Source organism: Vicugna pacos, chromosome 2 (assembly GCF_048564905.1).
Source record: "Vicugna pacos chromosome 2, VicPac4, whole genome shotgun sequence".
Taxonomy (NCBI): Eukaryota; Metazoa; Chordata; class Mammalia; order Artiodactyla; family Camelidae; genus Vicugna; species Vicugna pacos.
In genome coordinates, this window is record NC_132988.1 from 120,033,267 (window position 1) to 120,051,093 (window position 17,827).

Consider the following 17,827-nt stretch of genomic DNA (forward strand, 5'->3'; position numbering starts at 1 on the left):
CGGGGCCTGTTGAGCCATCTGGCCGTCAGCTGTTCGGCGGGAAAGGATGGCCAGGCCGGCTGAGGAAGCCCAGGATGCAAGTTCCGCTGCTGCAGGATGTCTGGGAACAGAAGGCTCTTTCCTGCAGCAAGGCCACTCCGCACAGCCTGAAGCCTGCCGTGGCTGCACAGTTGGCCAGGAGCTCCCTGTTCCCTTCCCGTGTCCCTGTGAATCCGGGACGGACTGGGGCAGGGTCGCTCTCCCGGGGCACGGCCTGCGGTGCGGCCGTCTGGGCCTGGAGCTCCCACAGCTCCCGTGGGGCTGCTTCTGATGAACTTCTGCCTCCGAGGGCCCCCGGCTCCGGTTTGTACCTGCGCCACGTGCTGTTTATGGCGTTTGTCGGCTATCCTGGCCTGGTTTAACAGCAGGGTTCCTTTCAGTCTGCTTGGCGTTAGTTGGGCTCTGAACGTGCGGATTGATGGCTCTCGTGTTTCGGAAACTTCTTGGTCGTTGTCTCAAAATACTGCTTCCGTCCCGTTTCCTTCCCTCTCCCTGGTGCTCGCACCGTGTTCTGTTTTCTTTCTTTCTTCCTCTCAGTGCTTCGTTCTGGGTAGCTGCATCTGACTCACCTCATTACTTCTCTTTCTAGCTGCTTCTGTCCTGTTGCTAGACTCCGACTGTTGACCATCAGGTTCCGGACTTCCGTAGTTTCCAGTGCTGGAATTTGTATCTACCGCTTTCTGAAGTCTGCCGTGTCACTGGTTACAGGTCGTTTTCCTGTCAGAGTGTTCCAGCCCGCACGTCCTCGCCTCGAGCACAGCCAGCGTAGCTGTTTGCTCCCTGATCTCGCGTACCTTCATTGCCTCCGAGGGGAGGGAGCGCTTTGCACGCTTGCGGTTTCCGCTAGTTCTCAGTCACGAGCCTCATCTCGAGTGCTTGGTTATCTTTAATTACATGCTGGGCATTGCATTTGAAAATTATTATACAAGTAATTTAAAGCTTAAGGTATTTTCTTCCTCCAGGCAAGACTTCTGTTTGCAATGCTTGGGCCACCCATTTTAGAGAGCTGGTTTATTTCTAAGCCAGCCTTACTCTTGGGTGGGCTGAACCCCAAAGTGCAGCGTGAGCTGGCTGGGACCCCAGTCCTGGCATGTCCCGGGCGTGATTTTTCCCCCCAGCCCCAAGCTTAGCTCAGCCTCTCAGCTGTCTCAGGACCCCCCAAACCCCCCAAAGCAGGAGCAGCCCCAGTGTTTGGCTCACTTCTCCAGGTTCCCACCCTCTGCCGGCTTTCAGCCCTGAAACTTGCTGACTCTCTCGATGTTCCTATTTGTCTAGCCTTGTTATTTATTTTCATCAAGGGGGTAGATCTACGTTCCCTGGCCCATCCCTGCTGTGCAGGGAAGTTCCTCCCATAAATATTACGTACGATGCTCTTGAGAGTGGTCATCCTTCTTTTATTCCTGATCTTAACATGAATGCCTCCAGGGTAAACCCTCATCAGGTAAAGATGCTGCCTTCCTGGCTGATGAATGTATTTTATCCATGCTAAAGAAGTACTGATTGATTTACAGTTTGCCCTTGGACAACGCAGTTTGAACTGCACAGGTCCACTTACATGTGGATTTTTTTCCAATACCGCAGTACTACACAATACGTGGTTGGGTGAACCCACGGATGCGGAACCGTGGATACGGGGGGCCAGCCTCCATATTTGCACATGGGCATGCGCCAATTTTCAACTGTGTGGACCTCAAACCCTGTGTTGTTCAAGGGTCAACTGTATTTTACTATTTATATATAAAAAAAAGAGTTGAATTTGGTCAAATGCCTTTATGAAAATGATCTTTTATTTTTCCTTTGGACTTTTAATTTAATGTGATTTATTATGTAACTGGATTTCCTGATATTGAAACATTCATGCATTATTAAAATAAACCCATTATTTTGATGTAGTGTTTTTTAATGTGTGGTTGGATTCTGTTTGATAATATTTTATTAAAGGCTTTTGCATTAACGTTCATAGAAGAGACTGGTATACAGTTTTCACATAAGGTCTTGACAAGATTTTGGTGTCAATTTATACCTGCCTTATAAAAAAGGGTTGGGAAGTTTTCTTCTTTTTCTATGCTCTGGAACACTTAAATCCCATGTGAAATTATCCCTCCCCCCGAAGTTGGCTCACATTCCCTGTCAAATCGTCTGAGCCTGGTGCTGTTGTGAAAGGTAGCTCTTTGGCAACTTTCTCTCTTCTCTTGAAGTCAGTCTGTCTAGATTTTCTAGGCCACCTGTGGCTGACTTTGGTAAATTATGTTTTCCTAGAAGTGCACTTCATCCAGGTTTTATGTCTCTTTTCAGAAAGCCGTGCCAAGCACTGTGTGTCTTTAATTTCTCCGAGATCTTCGCCCCTTGTCATCTTTTGGTGTATTTGTATTTTCCCCCTTTACCTCCTTAATTGGGTTAGATATTGATGATTGATTGATTGACTGAATGACTGATTTTTAAGAACAAATGTCTATTATTTGAGCTATAATTTTTCTCTTTCATAGCCACGAGTTTCTATTTTGTCCCAATACTTTCTTCCTTCTGCTTTTCTTAAATGCTTTTTTCAATCTTTTGGCGTTACGAGGCTCAATGCCTTTATTTTCCGGCACTCACTGCGTTTTCTCCTTGGGCCCTACTTAGCTGATCCCATACATCAGAAATACAGGTCTTCTTTTTGTTTTCTAGAAGCTCTGCAGTTTTCCATCGTACGTCCTCCTTGGCCCAAGACGACTTCAGTAGAGGCTGTTAAATTTCCTGGTGCCAAAGCCTCTTTGGTTTCTGCTTTTGTTACTGATTTTCAGGTCCACTGTGTTTGTAATCAAATACTCGACCGTATTTACATCTTTTCAGAATTTGTATTAGGATTTTCTTTGTGACGTAATATACGGTCCCTTTTCATGACTGTTCCACGGGCGCTGGAAAGAAGGCGCATTCTCTATCACCACTGTAGAACGTACGGTCTATCAGTGTATCATCTACCCGTCTGTCCGTCCACACGCACACACGTTCCTAAGTTGCGCCTCGCTGTGCTCTTTAGGGCTGATCTATCTGGGACTGAGAGCTGGATTAACCCCTCAGCTCTGCTTTGGGGCAGTGATGGCTGCTAACTGGTGCATAGTTATTTCTGACCACTTCATCTCATTTAAGAACTGTATCTTCAACATTACAAAGCGCCCTTTCTGCTTGGCCTGGACTCTACCTTGCCTGACTCTGATTGTGACTGCTGCTTTATTTTTGTTTGCATTTTCCTGATACACATTCTCAGTGGTAAATTTTAACCTTCCTCACTCTGTTTAAGAGTGTCTCTTGGAAACAGCTCAGAATTGGGTTTTGCCCTGTGCCCTGATCTGAAAACCTTTCCCTTCCGTTGGTGAGTTGAGACCACTCGCTCTGTTGTACAATGTGTATAGGCCTCCTTGTACTGAATTATTTCACATTATGACCACATATATGCAACCCCCCAGCTGCAGCCCACTTCCTGGCCATGATGCATTTTGACGTCTCTCAAGGGAAAAGGGGAGACCTGTATCCAGTCAGTTGGAGTCGAGCTGGTCAGTAATCGGGCAGCTGTACCAAATGAACGGCCAGTGTTGGCGGGTAGGGGCTCCCTGAGGGTGTCCTGGAGTCCTGCCCTTACCCCTGTCTTCAACAGCTTTCAAGGCAACATTCATAATGAGCGAGAAGACACAAGGATCCCATTTTTACGTGACAGATGCTTTTTGCATGATGGGCTCCCCATCCCCACGCCTCCTCAACCACACAGCTGTACCCAAAACAGCACAGAGCCCCCTTCTCCCTGCGCCTGCTCTCCCAGAGGGTCACGGGACCTCCACCGGCAGCTCCTGCGCAAGGCCGGGGCCCGCCTTCCTCACACAGTAGGGGTGCAGCAGGGATCTGGTGGTGACTTAGTTTGGAGCTCTGTCGTGCTGACTGCTGTCTGCTCTGTCCCCAGGTGTGGCCACCTTGTCTTGTACAACATTATAACTTTCAAATCGAATTGTCCCATGATTTCAGGGTTTCTTTAAAAACAGCTCTCTTGAAGTATGACATACAAAAAACCGCACATTTAACGAACGTATACAATCTGACGAGTTTGGGCAGATGCAACACCTGTGGAACCATCGCCACAGCCGAGATAGCACACTTTCATCTCTAAAAGCTGCTTTGGGTCTCTCTGGGTTTTGTTTGTTTCTTCTGTTGTTGTCAAGATGGTTTCAGTTCCACTGCCAGCGTCCTCATTACTTTTTCAGAAGGAAACAAGATTTACATTATCAACACATGCTGGACCTGTGGATGGGAAATAAAATATCAATATAATAAAAATGAAGCACTTTTCCTTTTGGTTAGCTTCTACCCTTTACTTTTTACTTTAAATACAGGCTAGTATTTAAACTGGTTCAGTTAAATTCATACACCACCTATGGGCTCTTAAACTGTGTGCGGGTGCAGGGAGTAGTGTAAATAGCACACTCACAGCCCGGCGGATGAGGCTGTGCTAGAATGCATGCTGCTCCCACACCCAGATCGGAGCACAAACCTGCCCACCCCTTCTGTGTCCATGCGTCCCGCCTGCCTGAGCCACTGCGGGCTCCTGACTGGCTCCCTACTTCCGGCCACCTCAACTCCATTCTCCTCGCAACACACTGGGTGCACTCCTGTATGTACAAAAAGTTAAAAAAAGAACAGTCCAGTGATCACCCAGTATACCTTCCTCTAGACTCGGCAGCTCCTAACACCTCGTCACACTTGCTTCTCTGCATGTAGACGCCGCCCCCGTCATTTGAAAGTAGGCTGGAGACACCGCCGCGCTCTACCCCTCGGTACTTCAGCAGGTGTCTCCAAAACTGAGAGCCACAATACCACTTTCACCTAACCGGCCAATGTCGCCTAAACTCCAGTCCCGAGTCAAATACCCAAGTGACCCCAAATGCGTTCTCTAAGCTTCTGTAAACAAGGATAGATCGCGTCTCGCGGCCTGCACCTGGTGGCTGTGTCTTTTTAACGTGCAGCCCCCTGTGTGGTTGTCGTTGCTGTCAGTGGTTTTTAAATGACCTTGACTTCCTTTTTTTTCAGTGGCGGTGCTGGGGATTGAGCCCAAGGCCTTATGCGTGCCAGGCATGCGCTCTACCCCTGAAATGTACTCTCCCCCTGACCCTGACCTTCTGAGGAGCCCAGGCCAGTGCCTGTGGAGCACCCTCACTGTGGGCTTGACTGCCTCCGCAGGGTATAATTCAGCTTGTTCCTGTACCCCTTGTATTTTCTGTAACCTGGAAGGTAGGTGTGGGGCTGCGTGGCCACTGACCACACATGGCTGCTGAGCACCTGAGATGTAATGAGTCTGAACTGAGCTGTGCTGTGAATACGCACCAGATTTCAAACACAGAGAACAAAACAGAGAGGGCAGAAGCCCTTTCCACACACTCCAGAGTGAGGGTAAGGAGCCCCGCCAGCCCAGCCCTGACCTCAGGGTCCTGGAAGCACCCTCTTTCAGCAGGTGGACAAGAGGACCGGGAGACACGCTGCAGGCCGGCAGAATCTTGGTAAGAGGCCGGGGAGCTACCAACAGGAATGTCGCTGCACCTTCTAACCCAGGGCCAGTTAAAGGGACACCGACCTGCTCCCTCCTGGAGTAGCCCAGGGGGACACCAGGGGCAAGCAGCAGGACCTCCGGACTGATGCCCCCGCCCACCCCCACGTCTCTGCAGCCACAGCCCAGAGGTGTCCATCCAGGGGGTTTCTGAGCATCACAGTGGTCCTCAAACAGCCTTTCTTCCGCCTAGCTTTAGTGACAAGACAATTCAGGTATGAATGAAGAAAACTCTACAGACTCATAGACACATTTTAAGATGTGTCGCACGTGTTTATTGCAGCTCACAGATGGGATGAGACCTCGAGCACGTGTTCCCGGGTGAAGGTCCCGCTGCACGGCGAGCAGTCACCGTTGGGCGGGCAGCTCCTCCTTCTCGCTGGGGTCCGTGCTGATGCAGCCCTGCAACACAGGCCAGAGGCCAGTCAATCCCTTCCTAACACAGCCGGCCTAGCTTGCCTTAGGGGTCCACGAAGACGCCAGGGGAGCTGACTTCACCTCGTGCAGGACGCTGGGCTTGCACACAGAGGAACGGGAGGGCACGCCCTGCTCCCCGCACACCCCCACCCGGCGGGCCCCCCTGAGCGGAGTGCGCAAAGCAGCTCCTTCCTCCCCAGCATCTCCTGGTGGCTGCAGGGTCTCTGAGTGCCCCCGGTGTGGACAAGTGCGGATTCACCCTGAGGTGAGGGGTCACTCCCGCCCAAACCCCAGTCCTCATAGGAGACATGGTCACACACGCTGAGAGGCTGTCACCACCCAGGGCTTGAGTTTATACTGAAAAACGGGGGATGAGAATGTCAGCGGACAGCCTCGGCACAGACCCCTCAGGAGCAGACAGGCCAAGGCGGGACAGCCCGCCTGGCCGCAGACGCGGGGGCGTCGAAGTGTAACGCTGCTGTGGGAAGTCTCCCCAGACCGCTCCTCCACGCTTCAAGGAGGACCGGCTTTCCCTGTGGACGTGGCTAGCGACGCAGCAGGCTAAGTCGGGAGTGACAGGCACTGTTTTATGATCGTTCTACAAGAAGCTAGCTCCGGGCCTAGTTCAAAAGGCTTTGTCACCGGCAGCGCAGCCCAAGCCGTTCCTTCTTTCTGGATCAGAGGGGTTTTCATGCTGACAGCCAGCATCACCGTGAGGATGTTTCTCGCCGGACTTAAAAAGCGCCACTCAGCTCGCTTTTAGATGACGTTAAGTGTCTTGTATGACAAACACCAAAAAAAGAAAGCTGCACAAAGGGAGTTTCACCCTGGTGAAGTATTTCTTTTCTTTTACACATCACATTAAAACCATCATGATAACAACACATTTTCCACCCTTACCCCTCTTGTGAAAAGTCTGTACAAGAAGCTTCTCCTTGGTTTGGGAACTGGTTGCTGTGCCTTCTCTGCTGGATCTAATGTCACATTTTCCTCATGCTCACTCTCGTTGATGTCCTTGAAACATTCAGACTCGATCATCTGCATGGCAGGAGGGCAGACGGAGACATGGTGGAGGTCCCACAGCCAGCCAGCACCCTGGCACCCTGCTCGGACCCGAACCCTCCTGCCTTCCTACTTCCGCTGCCTCCCAGCCTCTCTGGGTCACGTGGCCCCCGGCAGTCCCCAGAGTGGTCAACTCCCGTGGGAGCCACGGCGCCGGCCAGCCCTGCTCAGGGAGCCCTGCTCAGGGGGCACGGCAGACCCGAGAGGGCCACCTCTGTCCACCTCCTGTGAAGGGACCAGGGCAGCTGCCACATGTAATTTTACCTCCAAGCATGCATGCACACACACATGCATACACACGCACACACGCGCGCACACACACAGATTTGCGTGCAAAACAGCTAAAAAGATATTTTAAAGAGGAGGCTGTCCACTCTGCACACACAACATTTTCTTCCGTCGCTGCTGGAACAGTTACAGTTCCAGTTACAGGCACTGTGCTGCAGAGGGCAGTACCTCGTTCTGCCAGGGGATGGGGACACACCCAGTGACAAACTGGCTGTAGAAGGCGTTGTCGCTGCTGTCCAGGTACACGCCCCTCACTGAGGAGAACTGATCAATGTCCGCGACATCCTTGCAGTAAACCTCGTGTGGCTGTCAGCAAGAACAGAGGCTGCTGATGTGCTGGAAGCCACCCCCGCTTCTGCATCCACGCACACCGTGCAGGAAGCTGACGCACCAGCCCCACCACTGCCCGGCTTGGCCTGGCCTCTCGGGAGCAGCCTCGAATGCTGCCCGTGGGCCTGGCTGCTCCAGCTCACTCACCCTCTGCCCACAAGCCTCCTAAGGCGCCCGCCCTTCCCTCTCCCGCAGGGACAATGGATCTGAGTGGAGGCCGGGGAAGGAGACGGGCGGACGAGGTGCTCTTGCTGGAACTGACCCCTGCCCCAGCCCACAGCTCCCTCATGCACAGCGCCCGGCCCGGCCATCTGCACAGCTCCCCTGGGACGCACGCGCACTGAGTGCTGGAGCCCGGGCCTGACGGTGACTGGGATCACCCCCAGCCATGGGGCAGAAGAAGGCCGAGAGCAGCTGTCGTTCAGTTACTCCATTCCAGCAAGCCGAGGGGCAGGCCAGCCCTGGGGACAGTCCAGGGAGATGGGAGGACTGGGCCCTGTCCTCCCGCCAACCAAACTGCCTAGCATGTCCCCCTCTGACGCTCCAGCAATGGGCCCCCATGGGCTCCTCTGGTTAAGTCAGGGGAATCCCAGCACGGCCTGGCACCTCTACCCCTCGGGGGGGAGATCCAGCACTGCACCCGCTGTCATCTCCCTCCTCAGAGCCGGCTGTGGGGGCCCGCCTCCCGGGTCAGGACCCCCAGCAGCCCTAGGGCCTGGGGACAGGAGGCCTCGGGAAGCCCCGCTGGGGTCTTCCTTGTTCGCAGTTTGTTTTACTTGCATCTCAGCGAGCCCGAGCAGGTCCAGAACGGCACAGACCCCACCCGCTCGTCTTCCTGTGGCTCTGATACCTAGAGCCGGTGTGGCAGGTGGGAGGCGTTCAAACACATGAACTGCGTGAACGAGTTCCAAGGGCGAAGTGACTATTATAGCACATTCGATATAAAATAAACATAATCTCTCGTGAATTGCACAACTAAAACCATTTAACTGTGCATCTTCCGTCCGTCCTGTCCTGCAGCACCACCCTGGCTTCACGTCCCTGTAAGGCGCCTGCAGTAGAGCAAGGATGGAGCGCAGACCGCCCTCCTCACTCGTTCACGCGGTCCGGAGGGGACCCCCGCCAGCTCTGACACGGGCCGGGCCCACGCAGGGCCTGGGACTCACGACCACATTTGGGCCGCCCAGCACGCTCAGGAGGAGGCTCCCATGACCGCTCCAGGGCCCTCCCCACGGAGCGGGGGGCTTGTGCGACCCGCAGCGGGGAGCCGCAGGCAGGCCAGCGCGGACACGGGAAGGGGCCATGGGGCACCCCAGGATGGGGTTGGGCGGTGCCGAGGTTTCTGAGCAGGGCAGTGACCTGGCCAGGCTCCACCAGCACGGAAGCGGCCCCAAGCTCTGCCAGGAGGGCTGGAGGATGGCCCGAGGGCGTTGGGGGCTGGGGGAGGATGGAAGGGGACCAGGGCGGCAACAGGTGATTCTGCATCTGCCCGACCCCGCTGCCCTGTGGGACACACTTACATCGGGACAGAAAGGGGGTTCTAACGTGTTGGCTTCCAGCCTCTGGAAGTTAATGTCCTTGAACACAGGGTGTCCCTTGACGTCAGCCACTCCCTCGCCCGTGCAGCCCAGGCGTTGCTTGGGGTTCTTGGTGAGTAACTGAGGAAGAACAGAAACGGGGGATGAAGGAGAAAATCTCCACAATGACAGCCCAAGACGAGGGGGCAGCTCCATCTAAACAAAGACACTTGAGCTTCAAAGTATCAACCAACCTCATTACTTCAGATTTTACTAACTGAGAGTGTGTGATGCTTCAAAAAGGAGTTGAAACTAGAAGTTTTGCCTCTGAGCTGCCAGCAAATAAAGAGTAGGCTAAGCACATCCTTCAGGAAAGTTTAACCATGTAAAAATTAGGATTTTTTTTTAAAAGAAACAGAAGCTGCTAGAAACGTCAGAGATACCACTTCCATGCCAAGCTACGCTGTAATCAGAAGTGACTGTAATCTATTAATTAAACAGATCACTAAGGGCCTCAGATGAGGCGAAGACTTAGCAAACCTAGTTCTAAAAACTGTGTATTCTTAAAATTAATACAAAGTGTTTCTTTCAAAGTATTGCTTTCTTATGTATTAACACAGGCAGACCTCAGAGACACTGCAGGGCGGGCCCCAGACCACCGCAGCAATGTGAGGACTGTGGTAAGCGAGTCCCACGAACGTCGTGGTCTCCCAGTGCACTCTATCCTGCAGTCTATTAAGTGTGCAATAGCACTGTGCCTAGAAAAGGCATGTATGTACATGATTAAAAATAGTGCTGCTGGGAAAATAGTGGCTCAACACCGGGTTATTACAAGCCTTCAACATGTGAAACACAGCAAAATGAAGTGTGCCTGCAAGTGCCAACACTTCCAACAGGCCTTCTTCCACGGCATCAGTCAGAAAGGTCCTTCTCTGCTCGAAGCCACGCAGGAAGGATCTGGACCTACAAACGTGGCCTAGACCAGGGGCTGGGAGGCTGCAGCGGAGGCCACCTCTCACACGCCCAGCCCCGCGGGTGGGCCGCAGCTGGCTGGCAGCCCGGCCGGTGCTGCAGTGGCTTCTGCACCACAGGGGCCGAGAGGAGCAGTGCTGGTGACCCACAGGGCCTAACGGTCAGTTCCTGGGCCTCATGGGGAAGCTGGCTGAGCCGTGGCCCAGCCTTACCACCAGCTCCCACTGCTCTTCTGAGTATCAGTGGAAGCCCCAGGCAGAGGCCAGGGCACAGCCTGCTCCAGAGCGCCCGCAGCCCTCACCGTCTGGGCACCAGCAGCAGCACCCCGACTTCTCCCCCTCCTCAGACTTACTGTGCTGGGCCTGCTCCGGGGCCTGCAGGCACCCCACTCCCTTCTAGAAGGACTCTGCCTGGCTGACTTCCGCTGGACTCTTGGGCTTACAGCCTCCTGCCTCAGGGTCCCTGCGACCTGGCCCTGAGGACCCCTCACCACGGCTGTGAGCACCCCACTTGGGAACTGCTCAGGCCAGGATTTCCTGCTGGACTCGAAGCTTCTGGGGCAGTGGCTGCAGGGACTCAGCTCACTGTGTGTCCCCAGCACCGAGCCGGGGCAGGGGCTCCACAGGCCTCGCTCGATGCAGCTGTTCTTTGCTAATGAAACGCAGACCTGAAAATGAAGTGTGAGGCCGAACACCTGACGACACCTCAAGGATCCCACGGCTCCCTCATCAAGGCGGCTGCCAACTCACACGCATCCAAAAGCCTGACCAGACAGCGCAGAGGAATGCGCCCTACAGCCCTGCTCAGAAAGCCTGGGCTCAAGTCCACCTGCTGCCCCTGACCACGGGACTCCACGGGAGTCAGGCTCTCAACCTTTCAACTGCGAGCCTGCGAGAACATCTCAGAAATCCACTGCGAGGTGAGACAGTACGTCGCCGAGCACAGAAAACCACAGGAGGTATCCATTGCAGGGCTCCCTCTGGCCTCCCATTCGGATTACTGTAAAAAGCCAACTTTTTCTCTTTCCTTCCCTCTTTCTTCCATGTATGGGAACCAAAGGAAAGGGAAACCAAAAGAATTCTTTTCCACCACCAACTCCCATAAGTTACCCACACACCCACTGATTCCAACACCCTGCAGGGCCCCAAGCCCCCTCGGGCTCTCCAGTGGCCCGGTCCTCCATGCCCATGCCGACACTCTCTGCCTGGGTCACACCGTCGCTCTCCACAACCTGCCAGTCCTGCGTGGACTGCATTTCAAGCAGCTCCCTGCCCATGCGCCCCAGTCCGTCTGACTCAGGCGAGGAGGGAGTGGCCCCCGGGCTGAGGCACACACGCTGCCCAGCGTCTGCCCATTTCCTCATTGCCCTCCGTAACCCGCTTGGACACCACGGCCTAGCCATCAAGCCCTCTGCACACGCTGCCCCCGCTTCTTCACACTTGCTTAACTGAATCCGACTCCCCGCCTGCTCTGAGCCCATGGGATCCATCCTGCCGAGCGTGGCGGGAGCATGACGCGCAGTCGGGCCACCAGTGTCCCCTTAAATCCACACGAGCCCCTGACACTGTCCTGCCACATTTATGTGCTCAGAAAATCCTAAGTATTGGCTTAAGAGGAGAAGTGAGTGATAAGGAGAGCTGCCCTCATCCCTTACAGTCGGGAGGGGACAGCCTTGGGGCAGGGAAGGGGTCCAGCCCTGGGGGCACACAAGAGGCAAGCCCGACTGCACCCCAGGGGCCCACCTCCCCGCTGTGACCTGCAGTCTTTAAGGCCCTCAGCACACCCAGAAAGCGGCAGGCACATGGCAGGCCATCGACTCAGGGCATCTGTTGGGACCACAGTCCCCAGCAACTGGTTAAAGGGAGAAGAAATGTGGGCAGAAAGGAGAGCTCACCGCTGCAAAGCAGCCTGCGGCTCTGCCCCATGGTCAGCCTCCCAGGAAACTGGCCCGCTGTGCTGGGAAGGGAGAACACGGGCCAGGCGCCGCCACCCCTCTCCAACGGCACCTCTTGAGGAAGCAGACAACCAACTCGGCTCTGCTTTGCTCGGAGCGACCAGAACCCAGAGGGCAGCTGAGCACCCCATTCCCCGCTGCCCTGAGAGGAAGGCCCTGGCGCTTGCGTCGGGAGGCACTGGGCGGCCACCTGGCTCTCGGTGGCCTCTCCTGAGACGGACTGAGTGGCGGTCGGGTCCCCGGAGCAGTGAGCAGCTCACCCCCATGGCCCTCCCCGAGCCGACCCACCATGCTGCAGATGGACACGGCGTCCTTGGAGAACCTCCCGGAGTACTCCTCTGTGTCCTCCTTCACTCTCCGCTCCACCTCTGCCCGCTTGACCTTCTCTTTGAATTTTTTGAATGGAGAATGTCCCTGAATCATTTCATATATCAGACAGCCAAGTCCCCACCAATCGGGACTAAACGTGTAGTTCTCGTTATTGAGAACTTCAGGAGCTACATAACAAATACAGGAAATTTATATTAAATTTCAGTTTTAGATTTTCTTGTAATTAATTCCAAATAACACATTATAAAAGTAACGTTTGTTACCACATGGATGAACCTTACAAACACGTCCAACAGACAAGCCCACGACGACAGAAAGCAGATTAGTGGCGGCAGGGCTGGGGGGGGAGGGGAGGGAGGGGAGTGACTGCTGGTGGGCACAGGGCTTCTCTTCTGAGGGGACGAAACTTGTTCCGAAATTAGACAGCAGTGACAGGTGCACAACTCAGTGAGTAGAGTCAAGTCTGCTGAATTGTACTCTTCAGATTGGTGGATTTTACGGTATATGAATTACATTTCAATAGAGCTGTTATTACAAACAGTTGGCACGATTCACAGAGGATGAAAGGAATCGCCACAGAGTAACTAACAAGGGAAATGGTGCTCAGGGAAGACCCCACCTCCAAGCAGGCAGAGCCAAGCCAGGGCGCCCAGGGGCGCTGGCCACCCGCTCCCAGCGCCAGGTGACAGCAGCAACAAAGGGCGGGGGGGCCGGTGCAGGACTCCTCGGAGGCCCTCAGGTCCCTCACGTCAGGGGCTCCCCGTGTTGGGACGGCGCCACCGGGCCAGGCACCATGAGGCCATGCCTCTGGAGCTGACCCAAGGCCGGGGCTCCCATTCACGAAGGCTTCGGAGTAGCAGCTTCCTGAGGGGCCACCGTCCCGTCCTGCCCCTGCCCCACTGTGCAGGAGGAGGGCAGGCTGGGGACGGGTGCAGCGGTCAGGACTGACCTCAGCACCTGGCACGTTAGTCTCTGTGACTGTGTAACTGAGGGCTGGGGGCGGAGGACGGCGGCAGCGGTCTCTCACGTACCCATGTAGCCGACCGTCCCCGCTCTTCCTTGAATCGTCTGCCCTTCTGGGATCTCCACGGCTAAACCGAGATCTGAAATCCGGACGTGCCCTGTGGGGGTCAAACACACGACACGGGTCACAGGGTCAGGCTGACTCTCACAGCAAAAAAAGGAAAAGACACGTATGGAAGTGACAGCATTTAATACCTGGAAACATTTAAATCTAAAATTACACTTAACTTCTGCATGTTTAGTAGAACGCTGTGTGGTGCGTTCCGTTCCACCAGCAGCAAGAAGCTAGATTTGTGCCTGGCGACCGACCAGGAAGCACTTCAGCCACAGACAGCCACTGGGTAACTACAGCACGTAAGCGCGACTGCAGCGAACACAGCTGCAGCAAACGCCACAGCGGCCGTGAGGCAGCACGTGGGCGCTCCCTGTCAGAGCGCCGAGGCTTTTGGACAGAGACAACAGCAGGCCGGCAGACGGCGTTTTCTCTGAAGAACAGACGGTAATGCGGTCAGGGAAATAATACAATCAAGGAATTTCACTTAAACTCTGCGACGTGTCAGTGCCTTTATACAGGAGAATTTAGAGTTATTCAGTTCCTCGTGAAAATCACAAGCCCAGAAAGAGCAGCAGCCCCGGGGGCAGACGCCGCGCACAGCCCACTCACCGCCGCGAGTCCGGCTGCTGACACAGCACCTGGCGCATCGCAGCTGCTCGGGAAATACTCATCGAGGAAACGAATGAACCGGCCAACAAATATTAACACTTTAGCCTTAAAAATATGCGATGTGCCCTCCAAGGGCACTGAAAGCGTTTTAAAGGCCTCCTTGGCACCCGAGTCGCACCGCACCACGGGCGCCAGGCGCCCCACGCCGGCCGGGGGGGCAGGAGTGGGGCGCGGGGGGGGGGGGGGGCAGGCTCGGAGCCGCGGCCTGGGCGGAGCCCAGCTCTGCCAGGCCCAGCTCTGCCGTTTACCACAGCAGCAGCGTCTTCCTTTCCACCGGGAGGACCCCTCAACAATGCCACTTTGATGAATTTCATGTCCCAGTAGAGCACTGGCCTGTTGCGAAAATGTCAGCACCCCTCGTCTTAATTTTTTTTATTAAAAAGTGACTTTTTAAACTGAGAAATGAAAAGTACAACCACTGTCTTCCCTGTGTGTGCCAGTGCCCTGACCTCCGGTCCTCACCAGGATGCCAGTCCTGTCAGATGACAGCCCACCCTAAGGACCTCATTTAACCTTAGTCACCTCTCTAAAGACCCTGTCTCCAGACACAGTCACGTTCTGAGGCAGCCAGCGGCAGGGCTTCACCACATGGATTTTGGAGGAACACAGTTCCACTCACAATACCTGGCTTCACAAACAAACTGACAAGCAGCAGTAGCGCGGTGGAGCCTCTGAAGGCAAAAAAGACCCAACGAGGTATCAACCAAATGTAGTGTGGGTGTCACGGGACACTCAGGACACAACTACGAGCACATTTATGAAATGATTAAGGAAAATAAAGCCAGGGGGATATTCGGTGATATTACGGAATTGTTAAATCTTTCGGATTTTAATAATAGGATTTTGTTTATGTTAAAAAAAAATAGGATCCTTATCCGTATAAATACTTTTACAGACACAAGAGTACAATGCATAGGATTTCCTTTAAAATCACTGTCAATAATAAAATGCTACTGGTTTTTTCAAAAACTCACTATTTACCCCACTTTTTAGGAATATATCTACTTCATAAAAATATGAAAGCCTCTAGAGAAAATGTAAGCATGATACAGTTTTCTTTGTCATCTCAACCACCAGCTGAATTTCATAAACCAAATCCCCTTAATTTGTAAGTTTGCAAAAAAGACCGCTTCCATATTTAGGGTGGACAAATGGTAAAAGTACCTCACAATCCAGAACAGATGATAAGCAGCTTCTTTCACCCTAAATTCCATCACAAATGTCAAGTTCCACTTTACAGATGAAAACAGAAAACCCAACAAGCTGCTGTGTGGGAAGTGAAGAGGCACTCAACAGTCGCATTGCTCTTAGGTTCCACAGCACGCCGGTGCAAATCAGCCCCTAGGCATCTGAATTCCATGACAGTAAGTACTCTAAAATCAATTGCATTTCTCAAGTCAGAGAAATTGAAGTACAGTTCAGGGTACATTTTTCACAACTAAGAGCAGAAGACCACAAAGAAAAGGAGAAAAGCCTCCTGAAATCAAGAAAGGCAGAGCTCTGTCGCTCCTGCCTCGTCTTGCCTGGAACGGGGTGGCGCGGAGAAGGCCGCGGTGGGCCTGGGCTGCTGCCGGCCACTCCCGGAGAGCCTAACGGACCTCAGTGAGCCGCCCAGCCAGCCCGGGTGGACTGGCTTCTGAGCAGGAGACTCACGCAAAGGTGCCCTGACGGGGGCAGCAGGTGTCTTCCTCAGGAGCATCTGCCAACCCTGGTCAAACCAGAGGCTGTGGACTGAGAGTGGGGGACACACACGGAACCTCTCTGCTGCTCACGCCCGGACTCCCACCAGGGCTGGGGGCAGCTGGACGCCGAGAGTCAGGACATTTGGACCCCCAGGGACTGCGGCGGGGACAGACACCAGCGTGGTCCTGACATTCGTGCAGCCTAGGGAAAGGGTAGCATGTTCTGCCCGAGCGAGATTTATTTCAGAAATGAAAGATTCGTTTAATACTGGAGAATTAACTGATACATTAACCATATTAGAAGAAAAAAGAATAATCATTCTGATAGAAAACGCACTGACAAAATTCAACAGCCTTTCATTATTTTTTAAAAAAGGAAAAGGCTTAGACCTGAAAAAGAGTATCTATAAAAACACAACAACGTATTTCATGCTTAATGGTGATATGTTACAAGGCTATCCCCGAGGTCAGGAGCAAGAAAAGAATTCCTGCTGCTACGACGTCAACATCACACTGCAAGTCCTACTGCACGAGGCAAGGAAAGAAGCAAAGAGCTTAAGAACGCGGAAGGCAGACGTGACGTGGCCCTCTGCCGATGGCATGATGGTGCATGTACCGGATCCCAAAACTCTACAGATGCCTAGAATGCAGTGGTCACTGGACATGAAGTCACTCGCAAGTGTAACCAAAAGCACAATCCACAGAAGAAAAAATCGACAAGATGAACTTCATTAAACTTAAAAACATTTACACTGGATAAAGGATTAGTATCAAAAACACACAAAGAACTCTTAAAACTCAGTAATAAGAAAACAAACAGTCCAATTAAAAGTAGGCAGAAGACCTGAACAGATCCATCACTGAACAAGACACAGATGGCAAGCAAGCCTATGAGAAGATGCCCACATCAAGGTACCAGGGAAACGCAAATTAAACAAGATGCCACACCTGTCAGAACGGCCAAGAGCCAGACCCCAGCCCCAGGTGCAGTGAGGACGCGGGGCAGCAGGAGCTCTCATCGCTGTGGGTGGGGACGCGAGATGCTGTGGCCACTTTGGAGGAGCTGGGTGGCTTCTTACAAAACTGAACATACTCTTGCCATACGAGCCAGCAAGGGCGCTCCTTGGTTTTTACCAAAATGAACTGAAAATGCATGTGCACATAATAACCTGCTCACAAATGTTCACAGCAGCTTTATTCATAATCACCGCAAACTGGAAGCAACCAAGATGCCCTTTGAGAGGCGAATGGATAAAAAAATAAACATGGTCCCTCCAGACAATGGAATGCTAACAAACCACAAAAAGACATGGAGGAACCTAAATGCATATTACTAAGTGACAGAAACCAATCTGCAAGGCTACATACTGCATGATTCCAACTGTATGACAGTCTGGAAAGGCAAAACTACGAAGACAGCAAACATATCAGTGGCTGCCGGGGGCCAGGGGAGGGAGGGGTGAGCAGGCAGAGCACAGAGGAGTTTAGGGCAGGTGAGACCACTCTGTACGACACAGTAATGATGGACATGTATCGGTCCGCACCTGTCAAGACCTACAGAGCGTAAAACACAGAGTGGACCCTCACGACCACTGCGGACTTCACACCAACCAGCACTAGTCCATCAGTCAGAACGAGGTGCCACACGCTAACGTGAAACATCAAGCCTGGTGCAAGCTGTATTTCAAAACACCAGCAACAGGTAAATAGAAAATGAAGTTTTAAAAACAACACTATTGAAAAACATCAAATAACAAAAATGGGTAAGAACTTTACAAGGAAACTACAAAGTGATATTGAATGAAACCAAGAGACCCACATGTATAGGACTATATGCCATGCTCATAAACTCAAAGACTCAACATTAAGATGCTATCTATATTAAGTTCAATATTAAGATTCTCTGAAAATTATTCTGTA

General features: G+C 53.0%; 1 protein-coding gene across 5 annotated transcripts in view; it reads right to left on the minus strand.

Moving 5' to 3' along the window:
• Nucleotides 1-5,856: 5,856 nt before the first annotated feature.
• The window catches only part of GRK4 (G protein-coupled receptor kinase 4), a 46,827-nt gene continuing 34,856 nt past the window's right edge, over nt 5,857-17,827 (minus strand). For all 5 annotated transcript variants that reach the window (XM_031685540.2, XM_031685532.2, XM_072947000.1 and 2 more), the window contains 6 exons: nt 13,510-13,599; nt 12,437-12,645; nt 9,226-9,363; nt 7,544-7,681; nt 6,926-7,063; nt 5,857-6,010 (listed from right to left, as the gene is read on the minus strand). In XM_031685540.2, coding sequence (XP_031541400.1) covers nt 5,957-6,010; nt 6,926-7,063; nt 7,544-7,681; nt 9,226-9,363; nt 12,437-12,645; nt 13,510-13,599 — 767 coding nt within the window. In that variant the 3' untranslated portion in view covers nt 5,857-5,956. The remainder of the gene's footprint in view (nt 6,011-6,925; nt 7,064-7,543; nt 7,682-9,225; nt 9,364-12,436; nt 12,646-13,509; nt 13,600-17,827) is intronic.